General features: G+C 43.2%; 1 protein-coding gene across 2 annotated transcripts in view; it reads right to left on the reverse strand.

Moving 5' to 3' along the window:
• The window catches only part of VPS50 (VPS50 subunit of EARP/GARPII complex), a 2,487,651-nt gene that overhangs the window by 1,227,164 nt on the left and 1,243,603 nt on the right, over nucleotides 1-16,884 (reverse strand). For both annotated transcript variants that reach the window (XM_044067641.1, XM_044067642.1), the window contains exon 12: nucleotides 7,201-7,341. In XM_044067641.1, the coding sequence (XP_043923576.1) occupies nucleotides 7,201-7,341 (141 nt within the window). The remainder of the gene's footprint in view (nucleotides 1-7,200; nucleotides 7,342-16,884) is intronic.

Below are 16,884 nucleotides of genomic sequence, written 5' to 3' on the forward strand. Positions count from 1 at the left end.
ATCTAGCAATTTAGCTTTAACATGATCAGGCAAATTTTGTTCTTTTAACCAGGCATGCCTTCTAATCACAGATCCAGTAACTGCAGCCCTGCAGGAGGCCTCTAAGGAATCAAAACCACATTGCAAAGTATGCTTTCCAACTTGTTCAGCTGCATGCAATAAATCCTGCAACTCTTTATTTTCTGCACATTCTGAAATCAACATCATTTTCTGTTTCAGCAATCCCATAACATGTTGTTGGTACTTAAGCATATGAAATTGACAGTTTAAGGCCCTGATTGCCAAGGTTGCAGATGTATAAACCTTTTTTCCCCATCTGTCCAGTGCCCTTGAATCTCTGTCGGAGGGAGTAAGACTTTTTGCTGTTGAGGCCTTAACTCCCTTTGGACCCTGTGAAATAGTTTCAGGATCAGCAGCAGGGTTTCTAAATAAAAATTTATGTGAGTTAGGGACCCTGTAATATCTGCCTGGCTTACTGGGAGCCGGAGGTAAGGAGTCAGGGGTCAAGCTTGACTCCGAAAACACATCATCCACAATGTCTAAACAGGGGAATAGCTAAAGGCCTGTGCTGAGGGAGAAGAAGGAAATCCCCGAGTCTCTTTTTTGATTCTGAGAAGTCTTTGAGTCTCCCAGTGAAAATGCTCCCTCAAAGTATGCAAGGTTTCTCCAAATGAATAATCCTCAGGAGGAGATGCAGATGGAAAAGACTCCTCAGCGTCAGAATCTTCATAGGGAGGAATAGATAATTCCTGATCAGAAGAAACAGAACCCTGATATGAAGATTCATAATCAGTGTCTTGCCTAGGCCTCTTATCAGGAGGGGGATGGGTACCCCTGATCAAGGTAATAAGGTCGTCAGCCATTTTGATCATCTGTTTTGTAGGCATAGAGGCCTGTGCACGTGGCTCATGCATTGTTTTTTTAGTCTTAGAAGTTGCTTTTGTCTTTGGTTTTGCAGCTGTTGTCGGTTTGATATACAAATGTTGAGGTCTGAATACACCCTCAGAAGCCAGTGCCTGCTCAGCGGCTCCGGACCCATCTGAGGGAGATACATCCGTCGGTCCAATACCCTGAGTATCTTGCGGCATGCCGGACTCCACATGGATGTCGGTAGAGGTCTGCGACTCGAAGGTAGAGGGTATCAGGGGCTGCGAAAGCACCTCACTGAGTACCGGCGAACCGGCGACTGGCTTAGGAGAAGCTTCGTCGTTGGTTTTGGATCTCAACTGCCTTTCTCTGTCCTTTTCTTTGCGTTTTTTATGTACTCCAGTAGTCGGATTGCTATCCGGCGACATTTCTGGATAGTTAAATCTGTTTCCAAAATATTTTGATGCAAAAATATTTTGACGCTTATTAGTGCACTGGTTAAATCTAGCACAAAACCGACAGCCAGGCACGTTGTGATCACGGCCTAGGCAAGGAATACAGTATAAATGGAAATCCTTATGATGTATTTGCTTCCTACAAGTAATACAATTATTAACTTTTTCTGACATCGGCAAAAAGCAAGAAAAAAGTTTCCCCAATGGGGTACTTAACTTTATTGAAGACTTTGGTCTGAAACTCAAATTCGAATATTTCAGTAGTCGGCTGACCAGCATTTGCGAAATGTTTCTGCTTCGGGCACCGTGCGGCAGGAAAGACTAAAGAAAATGGCGTCGGCTGCATGTTTTATACCACTGATGACCTAATGTCATGGAAGAGAAGACAGCAACCGATGCTGGACCCAAGACTTTGGAATTCAGGCCGACTGAGGGCAACCTGCCAGCAGATTACCCTAAATGTAATGACTGCAACAGTGAAACACGAAGAACATCTGCAGATAAACTATAAAAAGTAAAGTAATAAGCAACATCACAAATAGGTTCATACTAGGCTAATGACCGCCACAATCTTTACAAGCCTAGCTGTGCAACCCAACCCAGTTTTGTCCCAGAGTTCCTTGGGCACCTATATGGTGAGTTATGTTATTGAAGAGGTAGCTAAGGGTTATATGGGGGTGTAAGTTAGTTGGGGATTCATTTACTTACTGTCAACCTCTGTCCATCAAAGGGGTCTATGTTTAGTCAGAATAAGCAAAACATCGAACAACTAATCACTGAACATAAATCAGCAAACATTCATTCATCGAATGTTCACTTCATCGAACCTGTGAGATGTGGAAAGTAACTAGTTGGTCAACACTTCCCTATCGTACACAAGGTAGAATTTCAAACCCACCCAGGTGGGAGGCTTCACCCCCCCCAACTATATATACAAACTTTGAGACTGCACTACAGTGGGGAAAAAGGGGTTTGAAATACTGCCATGTGTGAGAAAAGAAAGTGTTGGCCAACCAGCTAATTTCCCCGTCTCGAAGGTTTCATGAAGTGAACGTTCAATGACTAGCCCTCCATCAAAGACACGGGGGCAGGGCCAGGAGTCGAATTTGTGATTTCCCAGCCAATGATCAAGGTTTCTTTTGAATAAGGTCAGGGATGAACTCTGCTCCATATAGATGGGGAGCTTAATCCATGTTACGCCGATCCATTAGATGCATATTGGTCCCTCCGACAGGTTCTACTTATGTTGCAGACAAAGTTCAGGTCATTAGATTTAGCATTTCTGGTGTTGTTTGTCTCAGAGATGTGCAAGAGATCCGTCAGAGCTGGATCTGAGGACGCCTTATATGCTACGCATCGATCATCTCTCAGTAAGTTGCAACAGAATGAGTACAGAGGCAGGAGCTTAAGGCAATCTGTGTAGGACAGTGTATTCATATCCTGGATTCTCCTGGTGAGGAACCTTTGAGGGCATTTCAACTGCTGCAAGTGCCTGGTTAGGTACATTCCAAAGTGGGTACTTTATTCAATGTTGGGTCAGATAAGGGCTGAGTAGAGTGGTACCATTACTTCCTTGGACCTGGATGCCATACCCATGCTTATGAGTTGGGCGACATGGAATGATTTTCTTACTTAGTTACATGTCAGTCAAATGCCAAATTACTGCCTACCTATGTTCCCAGACCCCAACTGGGTCAACTCTTCAGGGTGTTTTATCGATGAAGTAATTAGCTTAGGTGGACGCTTTCCCAAAGGGCACTATAATTCATTTCTTTGCAGACAGCTCCTAATTTATGGTCATCTGCAAACTTAGTGAGTCAGAGGCCTTTGACATTAGCCTTGACTTCTGAAAAGTATATGCCAAACAGGAGTGGGACCCATCACAGAGCCCCGGGGTACTCTGCTGGTGACTGGTCTCTTGATGGAGGTGGTCTCATCAATCCTAACTTCTTGGGTCCTATCCGAGAGCCAGTTAGCAATCCAGTGAGTTATGTAGGGAATTATGCCTAATTCTGAGAGGTTGTCAACAACAATACCTGAGTGGGGTACTGTACTCAATGCCTTAGCCAGGTCAAGGTAAGTAGTATGCACCATTTTCCACTCATCCATAGCCATCCTCTTGAAGAAATCTACCAGGTTAAGTAGGCAAGGCCTTCCCTTAACAAAGCCAAACTGGGATGGGTCCAGTGTCTGTAGCTTGCCAATGTCCTTGTTGATCATTTCCATTATAATTCATTCCATGGCTTTGCATATTTAGACTTGTCAGACTGATGCGTCTGTATTTCCCGTGGTTAGTTGATAGCCCACCTTTATGAAGAGGGATGACTGCGGGCCTCCATTTACCTGGCATGTAACCTGTTTTAAGGCTGTAGTTGAAGAGTGCCTCAAGTGGTCTTTGCTAGGTTATACTTTAGGCTATTTTGGAGGCAACCAGGGATACTGTATGGGTCTACTGAAGCAGTGGTTTTGGCCTTAGAAAGAACCTCTAGGACCTGCACCTTGTTAATAGCTGGGGGGAGGGGTATGCTAGAATGGATTTCACAGGGGGTAGTAGGGGTGGACAGTAAAGCTAAAGTCATCAGCCAGTAGATTCATTATGTCACCATGGTCAGTGAAGACTGTGCCATTTAGCATGAGTGTTACTTTTAAGATTCCTGACAAAGCTGAAGAAGGCCTTGTGATTGCCATTAGCCTGGGAGGTTATCCTGACTTTGTAATTGGCCTTGATGGACTTCATTAGACCTCTTAGTTTCTTGTTTAGTTGGATCAGTGAGCTTTTGTCTCTGAGAGTTGCTCTTTCTGATTTTGGCCATGATTTTTTTTTTATTTTATTACTTAGCCTGTTAAGGGAAGGATTCCACCAGTGTGGTTTGATTTTGGTGTTAGACCCAGGCTTACTTCTGGTAGGTATGGCAGCTTCAATGCAGCCATTCACTTTTATACAGGATTTCTGTAAAAAAATTCTGAATAGGTAGCTGTGTTGTCGGCATTTGTAAGAGCAGTGAATTTTGGCAAACCATTGTTTAAACAGGATGTAATTTGCTTTAGTATAGGTCCTAACTGTTACATGTTCATCTGGGTTTTCCAGGTTGATTTTTATTTCCAGGGAGACAGTTTTTTGGTCTGACTTCACCAATGAGAATGTGATATGGGAGGCGTGCAATGCTCTCACAAGCTGGAGAGTACTAAGACCAATACATTTGATACTCTGGTTGGAGAGTGCACTACTTGGTCCAGGGCATCTGTGTTGATAAAAGCCCACGAAATGTTGCACCTGTAAGTTACAGGCAGGGTACATTTCCTAGTCTATAGAGGGGTATGTATTTATTTATTATTTATTATTTATTTATCTGTTATTTGTTTACTGGGGTAATGCACTGATCTCAGTGGGCCATTTGCAGGTATAGCCCAGGAGAATAGGATCACATAAGAACTTAGCAAAACATACTTACAGATACAAGGATATGCTACAACATTTAGCTCAAGAATCAATTAACAATGACATCACATGAATGGAAAAATGTTATTATGCTTAGCAGAGCTTTATGGATAAGATGTACCCATAATGTCTGAGATGGCTCATGCTACAGGGATAGCAATACATCATTATATAGAAAGGTCAAGAAAGAATACCATGGGGTGAAGACAGAGAAAAGGTGTGACAGATATGCAGGGAAAGAGAAGTAGAAAGGAGAAGTGTGTGTGTGTGTGTGTGTGTGTGTGTGTGTGTGTGTGTGTGTGTGTGTGTGTGTGTGTGTGTGACATATGCAAACAGGAGAGAGAAGTAGGATGAATGAGGGGTAGTTAAAGTCTCCCATGAATAGGGTATTTGGTTGGATGGTGAGCACCTGTAATAGGCCTAGGTAAGAGATGCAAGCTTTGTGGCTCATACAGTGTGATCTGTAGCTGGCAAATACATGGTAAGGAACACTGTCTATAGAGACTTGGACATGGATGAACATCAGGGCATCATCTTGTTCAGTCAATCTAGAGTTGTACTTGCTGCTAACACAGATTGAGACAACTCCACCTGTAGTCAGTCTATACTACTGTTGGTCTTAATGTGTGGAAGACGCTGTATCCTTCTTCTGCTGAAGTACTTTCTGAGCTATAAACCAAGTCTCCTTCCATAACAGCAGCAAGAAGGAGATGTGAATAACTGAATATGAAAGGGTATGGCATGCTTGAATTACACAGAGGGCATGTTATACCTGTCTACCCTATATGCAGGGTACGATATGCTTGCTTGAACCATACACTGGGTATGTATACCTGCATTACACAAAGCACTGTATTCCTCCTTGCACTATATACAGGGCAGTGTATGTCTCCCTGCACTATATACAGGGCAAGGTATGCTTGCGTGCCCTATATACATGGCAAGGTATGCTTGCGTGCACAATATACAATGCATACAATATACCTACCTGCACTATATATAGAGCACGGTATGTCTGCCTGCACTATACATACAGCACGGTATGCCTGTCTACACTCTATACGCAGTATGGCATGCCTGTCTGCCTGCACTACCTACAGGGCATGGTATGCCTGCCTACAGTATTACACAGAACATGGTATGCACGTCAGCAGTACATTAATGAATACTATGCCTGCCTACACAGTATACAAGGCATATGAAATACCTCCCTGCACTACCATACAGGACAAGATATGCCTGCATGCACCATATATAGAACACAGTATGTCTGCCTGTAGTATACATACAGCATGGTATACGTATCTGCAATCTACATACAGCATGGTATGCCTGTCTGCACTATAAACAGGGCATGGTATGCCTATCTATGCTATACACAGGGCGTGGTACGCATGTCAGCACTATATGAAGGGATGTACAGTACACACACGATGTGGCATGCCCACCTATACTATACACAAAGTATGGTATGTCTGCCCGCACTAAGTACCAGGTGTAATGCGAGTGCTGATGCTGCAGAAAGGGATAGATTCACCAAAACACCAAAATGAAAAAAAGAAGAAAAACTTTAATGAAAACCACGCAGTCAAGTAGTTAGTCCTGTGTCTAATATCTATTTAAAAACCTGCCACAAAGTAAGAATAAATTTAAGTTTAGAGTTTATGTACAAAACAAACATAAAACCATGATATACTTATATCCTTTGATGAATTCAATGACAAAACAATGTCAAAATGTTGTTCTGCAACATTTAAAGTTCAGTTCACTATACCACAAACATGGATGTAGCCCTAGTATTCAAAAAATTAAATCTACATTCACTTATTCCCCTACATATATTACAAAATTGAACCAGGCATGCAGTGGACTCGCACATTAAATATAATAGCACCCCAGCTGCTTAAACATCAGATCCTTTTTCTTCACCTTCACATCAGAAGATGCAAACATACACAATGGAAACTGGAAAGCGGAAGTACAGTAAAGTTGTGGCCTAGCAGCTAAACTTCAATAGTGTATGTAGATTTAATTTGATGTGCGAGTCTGTTGTACCTGTGTGTCCTAAAAGTAATGCATGTGTGGACTGTGAAGGAAAATAAGTTGCAAAAGGAAATGGTTGGTGTAAAGACATGGAGAATTGCACCTTTGAAATATATTATTTTATTTCCATATTTGTGATGCTATGAACAAAAGACACACAAGTACAAAAAAAGAAAGAAAAAAATTTGCAGAGAAAGTCCTACACTTTGCAGAATACACACCATCATTATGTTACTTGGGTTGTAGATCATGAAATGTACATTTTGCGAGTTTAGCAAGCTCATGATTATAACAAAAACAAACAGAAATATTCAACATACATAACACATGAACTACCACCTCTTTACTTATATCAAATGAAGATGTTGAGAAATAGATGTTTTACATGTTACCTACCGTGCACAGGTCCTTGTATTGCATCTTCTGGAATTTTGTATCGGTATTGCCAGCACAAAGCTCCACATAACCAAGAACTACTTGAAACACTGTGTTATGAATGGCCTGCGTGAAGTGCATATGCAGCTGGTCCATTGCGGTCTGTCAAAATTTAATTTAAATAACCATTAGAATGGAGGCTTCCACTTCTGAGTAACAATGTTCCCAAATAATTTGTCTCACACTGTACAGCACATATAAATGATTTCATAACATAACATCACTGAAAAAGACAATCACAGTGAATGCCTTCTGGAATATTTATTCTTTCCACTAAGTTCTGATTCATGGGTTATGTGCCAAAGACACTTCCATTATGACCGATCGAAAGCCAGCTACTCAGAAAAAAAAAATCCAAGAGCGCAAAGCATCAAAAGCTGCTTTGTGTATAACAACACAAAGTAATGGGACAACTTGAAGAACGTGATTTTTACAGGGCAGCAAAACCCCTACACCCCCACACCCACTGAAATGATCTAACCCCAGTGGTTGAAAACACCAGAGAAGGGAGAAAATACTCATAGCAGCGCACAACAGTCTTGGAAAATCTTTTTTTATTTTTCAACAGGAGCAAGCAATTCTTTAGTGACAGTCAATTTGGAGAAGCACTGGTATGTGCCTTAAGATGTCAGGGTAGTTTGACTGCTAACAAGGAAGATGTCTGCATTGTGCAACATCATAACACACTAGCTTGTGCAAGAAGGTTCATCTCATCAAGGCTGGTAAATGAATCAATTACCTTAAACCTGAGCTTACAATGCTTTCTTCAAAAAGGTGGAAGAAAAACTGAAAAAAAAATACTAGTTTTTAAATGTGTGGCTATGTAAAATGTTCCAAGAACAGATTCAGATTACTTCATTCCTAAAAATGTAGTTATACACCAAAACAACAAACTGCAAGGAGTACTGTGAGTTTGCGGATGGGCTGAGGGGCTAAATAAATTGCCAAAGCTATCCATGTTCAATAGAAATTTAGAATAAAAATATAACTTCTTATCTCTGAATTAGGTTTCTCCACTTTGCTGTAAATCTTGGAAAGTATACAATTCTTGTGAAGCACATGAGGAAGGAAGACAGAGTAAGAGAAACCCAATAAAACCTGTCCCACAAAAAAAAAATTCATAGGCATCTAGGGAGTAGTCCACCACAGAGTTAAGTGCAATGTTATAAATCACTGAAAAACAAGCACCTCAAATGATTAAACAGCAAATTTCAGCTCAAGCAACAAATAACACAGTGCAGGGTCAAGCCATTTAGTATTGGCTATGACATTTTATTTACTTATTTATAGGTTCATAGGTAGGTACTAGGCTATCTGCCCAAGGGCATTTATAAGCCTAGCCAGAGTGTGTCAGCTTTCACCACCCCATTGATTAATTAACTGAGCCTCTGTCAAGAAGAGCAAATGAAGTGATCCCAGGGGTGTATTTTCTGTTACCCATCCACTCTCAAGGTTTCTCTTGAAGAGTGTTAGTGAGGGGCTCTCTGCCTAATGTAGTTTGGAATTTTGTTCCAAAGCATGGGGAGTCCCTGTGACAGGAATCTATCCCTCCAGCATGTTCTGTTTATTGTTGTGGCCAGGTTTAGCTTACTACAGCGAGTGGCTCACAGTGACTTGGATTTCTTTAGGTGGAGCATGTCCAGCAATTCTGAGTTGGACATGGCTTTGTAAGTCAGGCAGAGATCACCTCTGAGTAAGCAATATGCTACTGAGTACAGCCGGAGCTTTTCCAGTCGGGCTGCATAGGACATATGTTTGAGGCCAGTAATCCTCTTGGTGAGGTACTTTTGTGGTCTTTCCAGGTGTTAGAAGTGTCTTGTAAGGTACATCCCAAATGGGGCATTGCACTCTATGATGGGTCTGATGAGTGACGAGTAGAGGGGCACTATAACCTCTATTGGGTTGGGAGGGTGGCTTAATGGCTAAAGTGTTTGCCTTACAAACACAAGGTGCAGGGTTTGAGTCCCACAAGGGATAATTGGCTAAGCTTAAAATGGCTCGCAAGGGCAGTTAACTTAGTACTAAACTATGAAGCTATGAACCTATTTATTTCTAGATGCGAACCCTTTAGCAATTAGATGGGCTATATAGAAGGATTTCCTAACTACTTTGGCAATTTGATTGTCAAAGGAGAGATTACTATCTCCCTGGGTTCCCAGATCTCTTATTACCTCTTCTGTATTAAGGGGGCTGCCACCTATGTGGTAATTCATGGGTGTTTTTTTTTCCCCCAAACCGGATGACTATGCATTTTTTGGCATTTAGCTTGAGACCATGACTTACCAGGTGTCCGTCTCAGTAAGGCCCTTTTGGAGAATGTCCATGTCAGCCGGAGAGTCAATTATGGCTCCCAGTTTGCAGTCATCAGCGAACTTGGTTAGCCATAGTCCTCCTGTGTTTGCCTGTATTTCTGAGAAGTATATGCTGAACATTAGGGGTCCCAGGACCGAGCCTTGAGGGACACCACTTGTGACTGATTTAGAGTCAGACCTGGAGCCCGCTATTCTTACCGTGTGAGTTCTGTCTGTAAGCCAGTTGGCAACCCATCTCGTGAAGTAGAGGTTTATGTTCGGGCTGGTGAGTTTTTCTATAATTCCCGAGTGGGGAATGGTGTCAAAAGCCTTGGCGAGGTCAAGGTAGGCTGTGAGAACCACCTTCCCCTCATCTATGGTCTTGGTGACTGTCTTGAAGAAGTCAACCAGGTTTAGTAGGCATGATCTGCCCTTAATAAAGCTGAACTGGGTCGGGTCAAGTGTTTGGAGGTTCCCAATGTCTTTGTTAATGAGTTCCATGATGATGCGCTCCATAGCCTTGCAGACCAGGCTAGTCAGGCTTATGGGGCGATAGTTACCAGGGTCAGTTGTGGCCCCTCCTTTGTGGTGAGGGATAACCGCTGCTGTGTGCCATTCTATGGGCACGTAGCCTGTGGAGAGGCTGAACAGTGTGTTTAGGTTGGGGGTTAGTTCGTTCTGTAGTTCGTGCAAGACACAGCCTGGGACACCATCTGGTCCCATTGACGCTGTGCTTTTGGCTTTTGAAAGGGCTGTTTTCACCTGTGCATCTGTGATTTTCGGGACACTACACTTTTCTGGTACTGTTGTGGGCCCTTTTGGGGGTGACAGGGGGGTGAAGTTTGCACTGAATCTATCTGCCAGGATGTTGGCAGTATCAGTAGGTTCAGTATATTTTGTGCTATTTTGCACTAGCTCAGAGCATATCTGCGAGTTGCCACTTAGATTCTTGACAAAGCTAAAGAAGGCTTTGTGGTTATCTTTCTAATCCTTGGCTATTTTTCTTTCGAAGTTAGCCTTGGATGATTTTATGAGGGACATTAGTTTCTTACTGATACTAATCAGGGATGTCTTTCCTTCTTGGGATTTGCTTTTTTTCTGAACTAGTTTCCTCCTTCTATTGTATAGCCTGTTTATGGCAGGGGTCCTCCAGACTGGTTTCCTTCTCTTAGGGAAGTGAGTCTTGGTCTTGCTAGGGATGGCACAATCCATGCATCCTTGTAGGTGCTCATAGAGTGCATTTGTAAAGGTTCCTGCATCTTGGACTGTTATCCTTTAGCGTGGGGGCTGTGAAACTTGCCACCTCTGTCTTAAGTAAGGTGAAGTTTGTTATAGAAAAGTTTTTCACTCTGGTTTCCTTGGTTGGGGATGGTGATGTGGTGTGGACATCCAGAGTGATTAGTTTATCTGATCTAACCAGTGACGGGCTGACCTCCGGTGCGGAACACCTGTCGCCCATGTTGGTGATGACCAGGTCCAATATGTTTTCACCTCTGTTAGGGAAGTTTACCAGCGGATCCAGGGCATCTGAGTTGATAAATTCCAGGAAGTGCTGGACCTGAGAGTTTGTACTTGAGTAGTTTTCCCAGTTAACGGTAGGGTAATTGAAATCGCCCAATATCAGGGTGTTCTGTAGGACCTTCATGTTTTCCAGTGTTTCCAGAAAGGCAGAGTGGTGGTCCTGGGTCATAGAGGGTGATCTGTAGCAGGCCACAATTTGCATTGCAGATTTGCCCGATGTTAGTTGCACATGGATGATCTCAGATGTATCATACTGCACCACTAACCTGGAGGTGTAGGTATATATGGATACACCCCCTACCTATGTGGTATGAGTTGTAGCCTGGTAGTGCTGGGGTGCTCTGTGGAGCCTTGAACCAGGTTTCAGTTACTGCACAGATGTCGACGTTCTCCATACTGAGGAGTGCTTCGAGCGCGTGCATTTTGAGATTTAAACTCCTGGCAGTGAGTAGCATAACCCTCATTTTTTTATTTGTGCTGTTTACGGAGGTGGGTTTGACTTTTGAGCCTTGCCTAAAAAATGCACTATGGGGGCAGAGAGAGCCTTGGCCAATATTCAAAAGCCTATGAGTGACAGGTGCAAGCCATCTTTTGCGACGCAACGAGGCTTGTCGAGCAAGTCGTCCCTGGCTGACAGACACTGGATCCCCTTTGAATGACACCAGAAGCTTAGCCAATTGTTGAAATTGATCATTTTTTCTTTATACTACGGTATCATTCTTGGTGAGGGCAGGATGCTACTCAGGGTCAGGGTCATACCCGCCTGGGCTACATGATCAGAGAGCTCTTCCATGTCTCTTTTCATGTAGTTCAGGGAGATATGTCTCAGGTCATTTACACCAACATGAACAATGACAGAGTCACATTTGTACTTGTTCTGGAGTAACCTGAGTGCTTGTGTTATGTGGTGGATTCTGGCTCCCGACAGGCAGCTAACAGTAACCTTCTCCTTGTCCAGCCTAGTGAGTGGGACTTCAGAGTGCCTGACTATAGAGTCACCTATTACTAGTGTTTTAGGTATGTTATTTCGCCTTAAGGGCTGTGATTGTGCGGCACACTAATTTTGTCTTTTATGTGTTGTCTGGTTTGTGACGGGAGGTGCAGGTTTTTTGGGTGTCTGCTTTGGTGGTCTGTGATGCTTTTGCAGGTTTTTATTTACAGCCTCCGAGTATGATTTAGTGCATTTATGTGTATTTTTTGCCAGTGCTGGTTTAGTAGGTCTATGTGAGGCTGGAGGTGTGGTGCAAGTGTTAACATTCTCCTCATGACTGCCTGTTCCAGTCTTGGGTGGAGAGAGCTTAGCCTCCAATTTAGCTATATAATTGCATCTCTCGCATATGTAATTGTTTTGTGGTAGTAGGAGAGGGTTCTTTGTGTACATGAGGCAGTTGTAACATTGCCTCAGGATACCCAGGTTCACCAGCTGGACTGGAGAGTATACCTGAAATTGCCTTTTGGTCATGCCTGAATAGTAGGGTAAGCTGCTTAGTCACTTGGTTGGTGAGGGGTGAATAATGAGCCTTGCTGGGCAATCAAGTGTCTGGGTATATTAGTGCTTGCTATTAGGTCTGAGCAAGTGCTGGACTGTAGGATGCTTTTTAAGTGCTTAGGTTGAGAGTTAGACTACTTTCAAGGGAAAAACTGAAGAGGAGACTTGGGGGAGCCGGGAATAATTTAGCCCTAGCTAACCGGCGCTGCCTGGAAGTGCAAAACCGTGCAAAAGTGGTTTTTACAGCAGGGAAATAAAAAGAGACAGAAATTAGCCCAAAATGGCCTATAAACTACTAACGTCTGGGCTGGAACCACTACTCCAGGGACAGATGGCTGCTCAAAGCTCCCTGTCTCACAGGTGAACAGAGAAACCTCCTTCTATCCAAGTAAGGTATGGGCACTCTGAAAGTTGTAATACAGCCCTGAATTCAGCACTAGCCTGAAAATTGGACTATACTAGCTTAGAAAGGTGGAAAGCAAGGAACAATTTCTTTTTTAAAAGACAAGGCAGAAACAGTAAAAAAATACACTTAAACAGCTTTAGATGACTACAAGCAATCAGAAAAGGCTTTTAAACAAATTACCCAATTAACCAGTAAAAAAAAATCTCAAAACTGAGCCCTTTTCCTGTAGACTTAAATCAGACAAGTTCTAACTGCACACTCCTGCCACTGAGGTGCAGGGGAACCTTCTCCAAAAAAGAAGGCCTGGATTAGTGCTCAAGTTATACAAACAAAGCTAGATTCAGCAGGCCTGAATCTAGTTTATGCGACAGCAAGCAAGGCACACCAATTTCAATAAGAAACAATTCAAATATGCAGGCACTATAAGCCTCTAACCAGATATTCCCAGCTCAGAAGGGCAGAGTCCAGCCTCTCCTCCCACAAGAGTGCAGACCACAAACCTTCTTAATGTAAAATGAATGGCCTGAAGCCCATGTACTTAAACCAGAACTAATACACTTTTAGAACAACAGACACTGAGCCTTCAATCAGCAGTTCCCAACTTAGAAGGATGTAAGCTACCTGTCCTGCCACAACAGTGCAGACCACAAACCTTCTTAATGTAAAACAACTGGTCTGAAGCCCAAGTGCTTAAAAGTACAGTTTTGTACCTACCATAAATGTAGATGTTCGAGTGCACATACTGCTGCAGTCATCACACTTGGGCTATCCTGCCGTCAGGCGGGTCCTCGGTCAGCCGAATTCCAAAGTCTTGGTCCGGCGTCAGTTGTCATCGCTTCTTCCCTGATGACAGAGCGGCAGGGGTATAAAAGAGGCAGCCAACGCCATTTTCTTCAGTTTTTCTTGCACCAGATGTCAGGTGCCCCCAAACAGGCAGGCAATACATGATGTTATGCAATCTTACATAAGTAGATAAAACCAATCAGTAGTTGCAAGCAAATACACCATATAGGAATACCCCAAGTTGGATGTATGCTAGAGGTGTTTGTCATAAGCCCTGTCCTGAGAGGGGATGGAGGGAGGGTAACCTGGACTGCAGCAGTATGTGCACTCAAACATCTACATTTATGGTAGGTACAAAACTGTACTATGTTCATCGTGCCATACTGCTGCAGTCATCACACTTGGGTGAATCCCAAAGCTATGGAAGGGTGGCTGGTATTAAGCTGAATTAGGAGGGGCTAGAATGCCCTGCAGGACTGCAGTGGCAAAGTCCGCTCTAGATTTAGAGTATAGTGGCAGGTGGTAGGTGCTTGGTAAAAGTGTGCACTGAACTCCAAGTAGCTGCTTCCAAAATGTCCTTGGTTGGGACCCCCCTGAGATATGCTGCTGAGGTAGCTGTTGCCCTGGTGGAGTGTGATCTGATGTATCCTGGCACTGTTTTCCCATGAAATGAATAACAAAAGCGGATGCAGTGGGCTATCCATTTTGAAATAGTCTGTTTGGAAATAGCCTTTCCTTGAACACCAGCAGTATAAGACACAAAAAGTTGTTCAGATTTTCTGAATGACTTTGTCCTGTCCAAATAGTATCAAAGTTGTCTGTGAATGTCCAAGGAGTGAAGTAGTCTCTCCCCTTTATTCTGGGGGTTTGGATAAAAGGTAGGTAAACGGATAGCCTGATTCAAAGCCACACTGGATACTACCTTTGGCATGAAGATAGGGTTGGTACGTAAAGAGACTCTGTCCTGATGGAAAATGAGGAAAGGTTGCACTGCCATAAGGGCCTGAAGCTCCGAAACCCTGCGTGCTGAGGTAATAGCCAAAAGCAGAGCTGTTTTCCATGACAAGTATTGTAGTTCTGCTGAGGAGGCAGGTTCGAAAGGAGACAATGTCAATTTTTCCAGTACGAAGTTAAGGTCCCAAGCTGGAGCTGGTGGTTTTCGTGGGGGCCTTATATTTTTTGCCCCTCTGAGGAACTGTCTTAGTAAAGGATGTGAGAATAAGGGAAGATCCGTATTGTATTGGGCTGAAATAGCTGAGGCGTGGATTTTGATGGATGAGAAGGAAAGGCCACTGTTTAACATCTCAGCTAGGTATTGTAGAATCTGAGGTATATTTAATATGCAAGGATTTTGGCCTTTTGCTTGGTTCCATGCACAAAATCGCTTCCATTTGTCTGAGTAAGCTTTTCTGGTACTGGGTCTCCTGGCCTCCAAGATGACATTCTGGACCTCCTTTGAGAGGAGTGTAGATTGATAAGTTAAGGTATTTTCCATGCAGCTAGATTTAGTGTCCTGAGCTGACTGTGGAGGATCTTGTAATTTTGCTGAGACAACAGAAGTGGGAATTGAGGTAGGATCCAAGGTGGTGAATGAGACAGGCTCTTTAGGAGTGGGTACCAGTGTTGACGAGGCCAGTCTGGAGCAATGAGAATCATTTGTGGCCTCTCTGCTCTGACTTTTAGTAATACTTTTGTCAGTAGAGGTAGAGGTGGGAAGGCAAAGGTTGTCAATGTTGTCCAACTGAAAGATAGAGCGTCCACTTTCCAGGCCTGTGGATGATAGGTCCTTGTGCAGAATTTTTTCAGCTGGTAATTGTTGTGGGAGGCAAATAGATCTATGTCTGGCTGTCCATATTTTCGTGTTATCATTGAGAATACTTGAGGGTGTAACTCCCACTCGTGAGGATCTGTCATATTTCTGCTTAATTTGTCTGCCAGTATGTTTTCCTTTCCTGGCAGGAATTGCGCTTGTAGTTGTACTTGTAAGGCCAATGCTGTGTTCCACAGGGTCATTGCCTGTCTGCACAGGGGGTAGGAATGTGTGCCTCCCTGCTTGTTTATGTACCACATAACTATGGTGTTGTCTGTTCTTATTAATAGATGGCCTGGATGCAATAGGTCCTTGAAGGCTATAAGAGCATTTTGCACTGCTAGCATCTCCTTTTGGTTGATGTGAAGGTGCATCTGTTTTTGAGACCATCTTCCTTGAATGCACTGACCTGCCATGTGTGCTCCCCAGGCGTAGTCTGAAGCATCTGTTGTGATGGTTTGATTTGCTTGAGGTATGCAGAAAGGGAGACCCGTGTTTCTTTGGCATGCTTGAGCCCACCACAAAAATTCCTTTTGAAGGCATGGAATGAGTGGTATAATTGTTTCCAGGCTGTGTTTGTGTTGAGACCATAAATTTTTCAGGTACCATTGTAGTTTCCTCATATGCAGCTTTGCAAATGGTATTAGTAGAATGCAGGATGCCATGAACCCCAAAGCCTGCAGGTTTTTCCTTGCAATTAGCTGGGTTAAAGTTGCCATTTTTCTGAAGTATTGAGACAGTTGCCCTTTCTTGTCTGGCATGAGATAAACCATCTGGGCTGTTGTATTTATGCTGGCACCCAGGAATATTATCTGTTGTGAGGGTATTAGTTTTGATTTCTTTTTGTTTACTGTGTACCCTAGGCAATTTAACATTTTTATTACAAACGCCAGATGCTGTAGTAGAATGTCCTTGCTGTCCGCTTGGATCAGGCAGTCGTCCAGATATGGGTAGATTTGTATTCCTCGTTGTCTGCAAAATGCAATTACTGATGCCAGGCATTTCGTAAATACTCTGGGCGCAGTAGATAAGCCAAAGGGCAATGCAGAGAATTGATAATGCTTTGTACCTGCAAGAAATCTGAGCTATCTTCTGCAATCTTGTCTGATAGGGACATGCAGGTATGCCTCCTTGAGGTCCAACGTTACCAGCCAAGACTCCTTGCCCAGCATGGGAAGAAGCTGCTGTAATGTGAGCTTCTTGAAGTTTGGTACCTCTAAGTACGTGTTCAGGATAGATAGGTCTAAGATGGGTCTCCAGTCTTTGTCCTTCCTTGGTACCAGAAATAGTCTTGAATAAAAACCTTGACCTTGTTCTTTTGTAGGTACCTTTTGAATTGCTTTCA

The sequence above is a fragment of the Protopterus annectens genome, chromosome 3.part1 (genome assembly GCF_019279795.1).
Source record: "Protopterus annectens isolate FY-2018-M chromosome 3.part1, PAN1.0, whole genome shotgun sequence".
Lineage (NCBI taxonomy): Eukaryota > Metazoa > Chordata > Ceratodontiformes > Protopteridae > Protopterus > Protopterus annectens.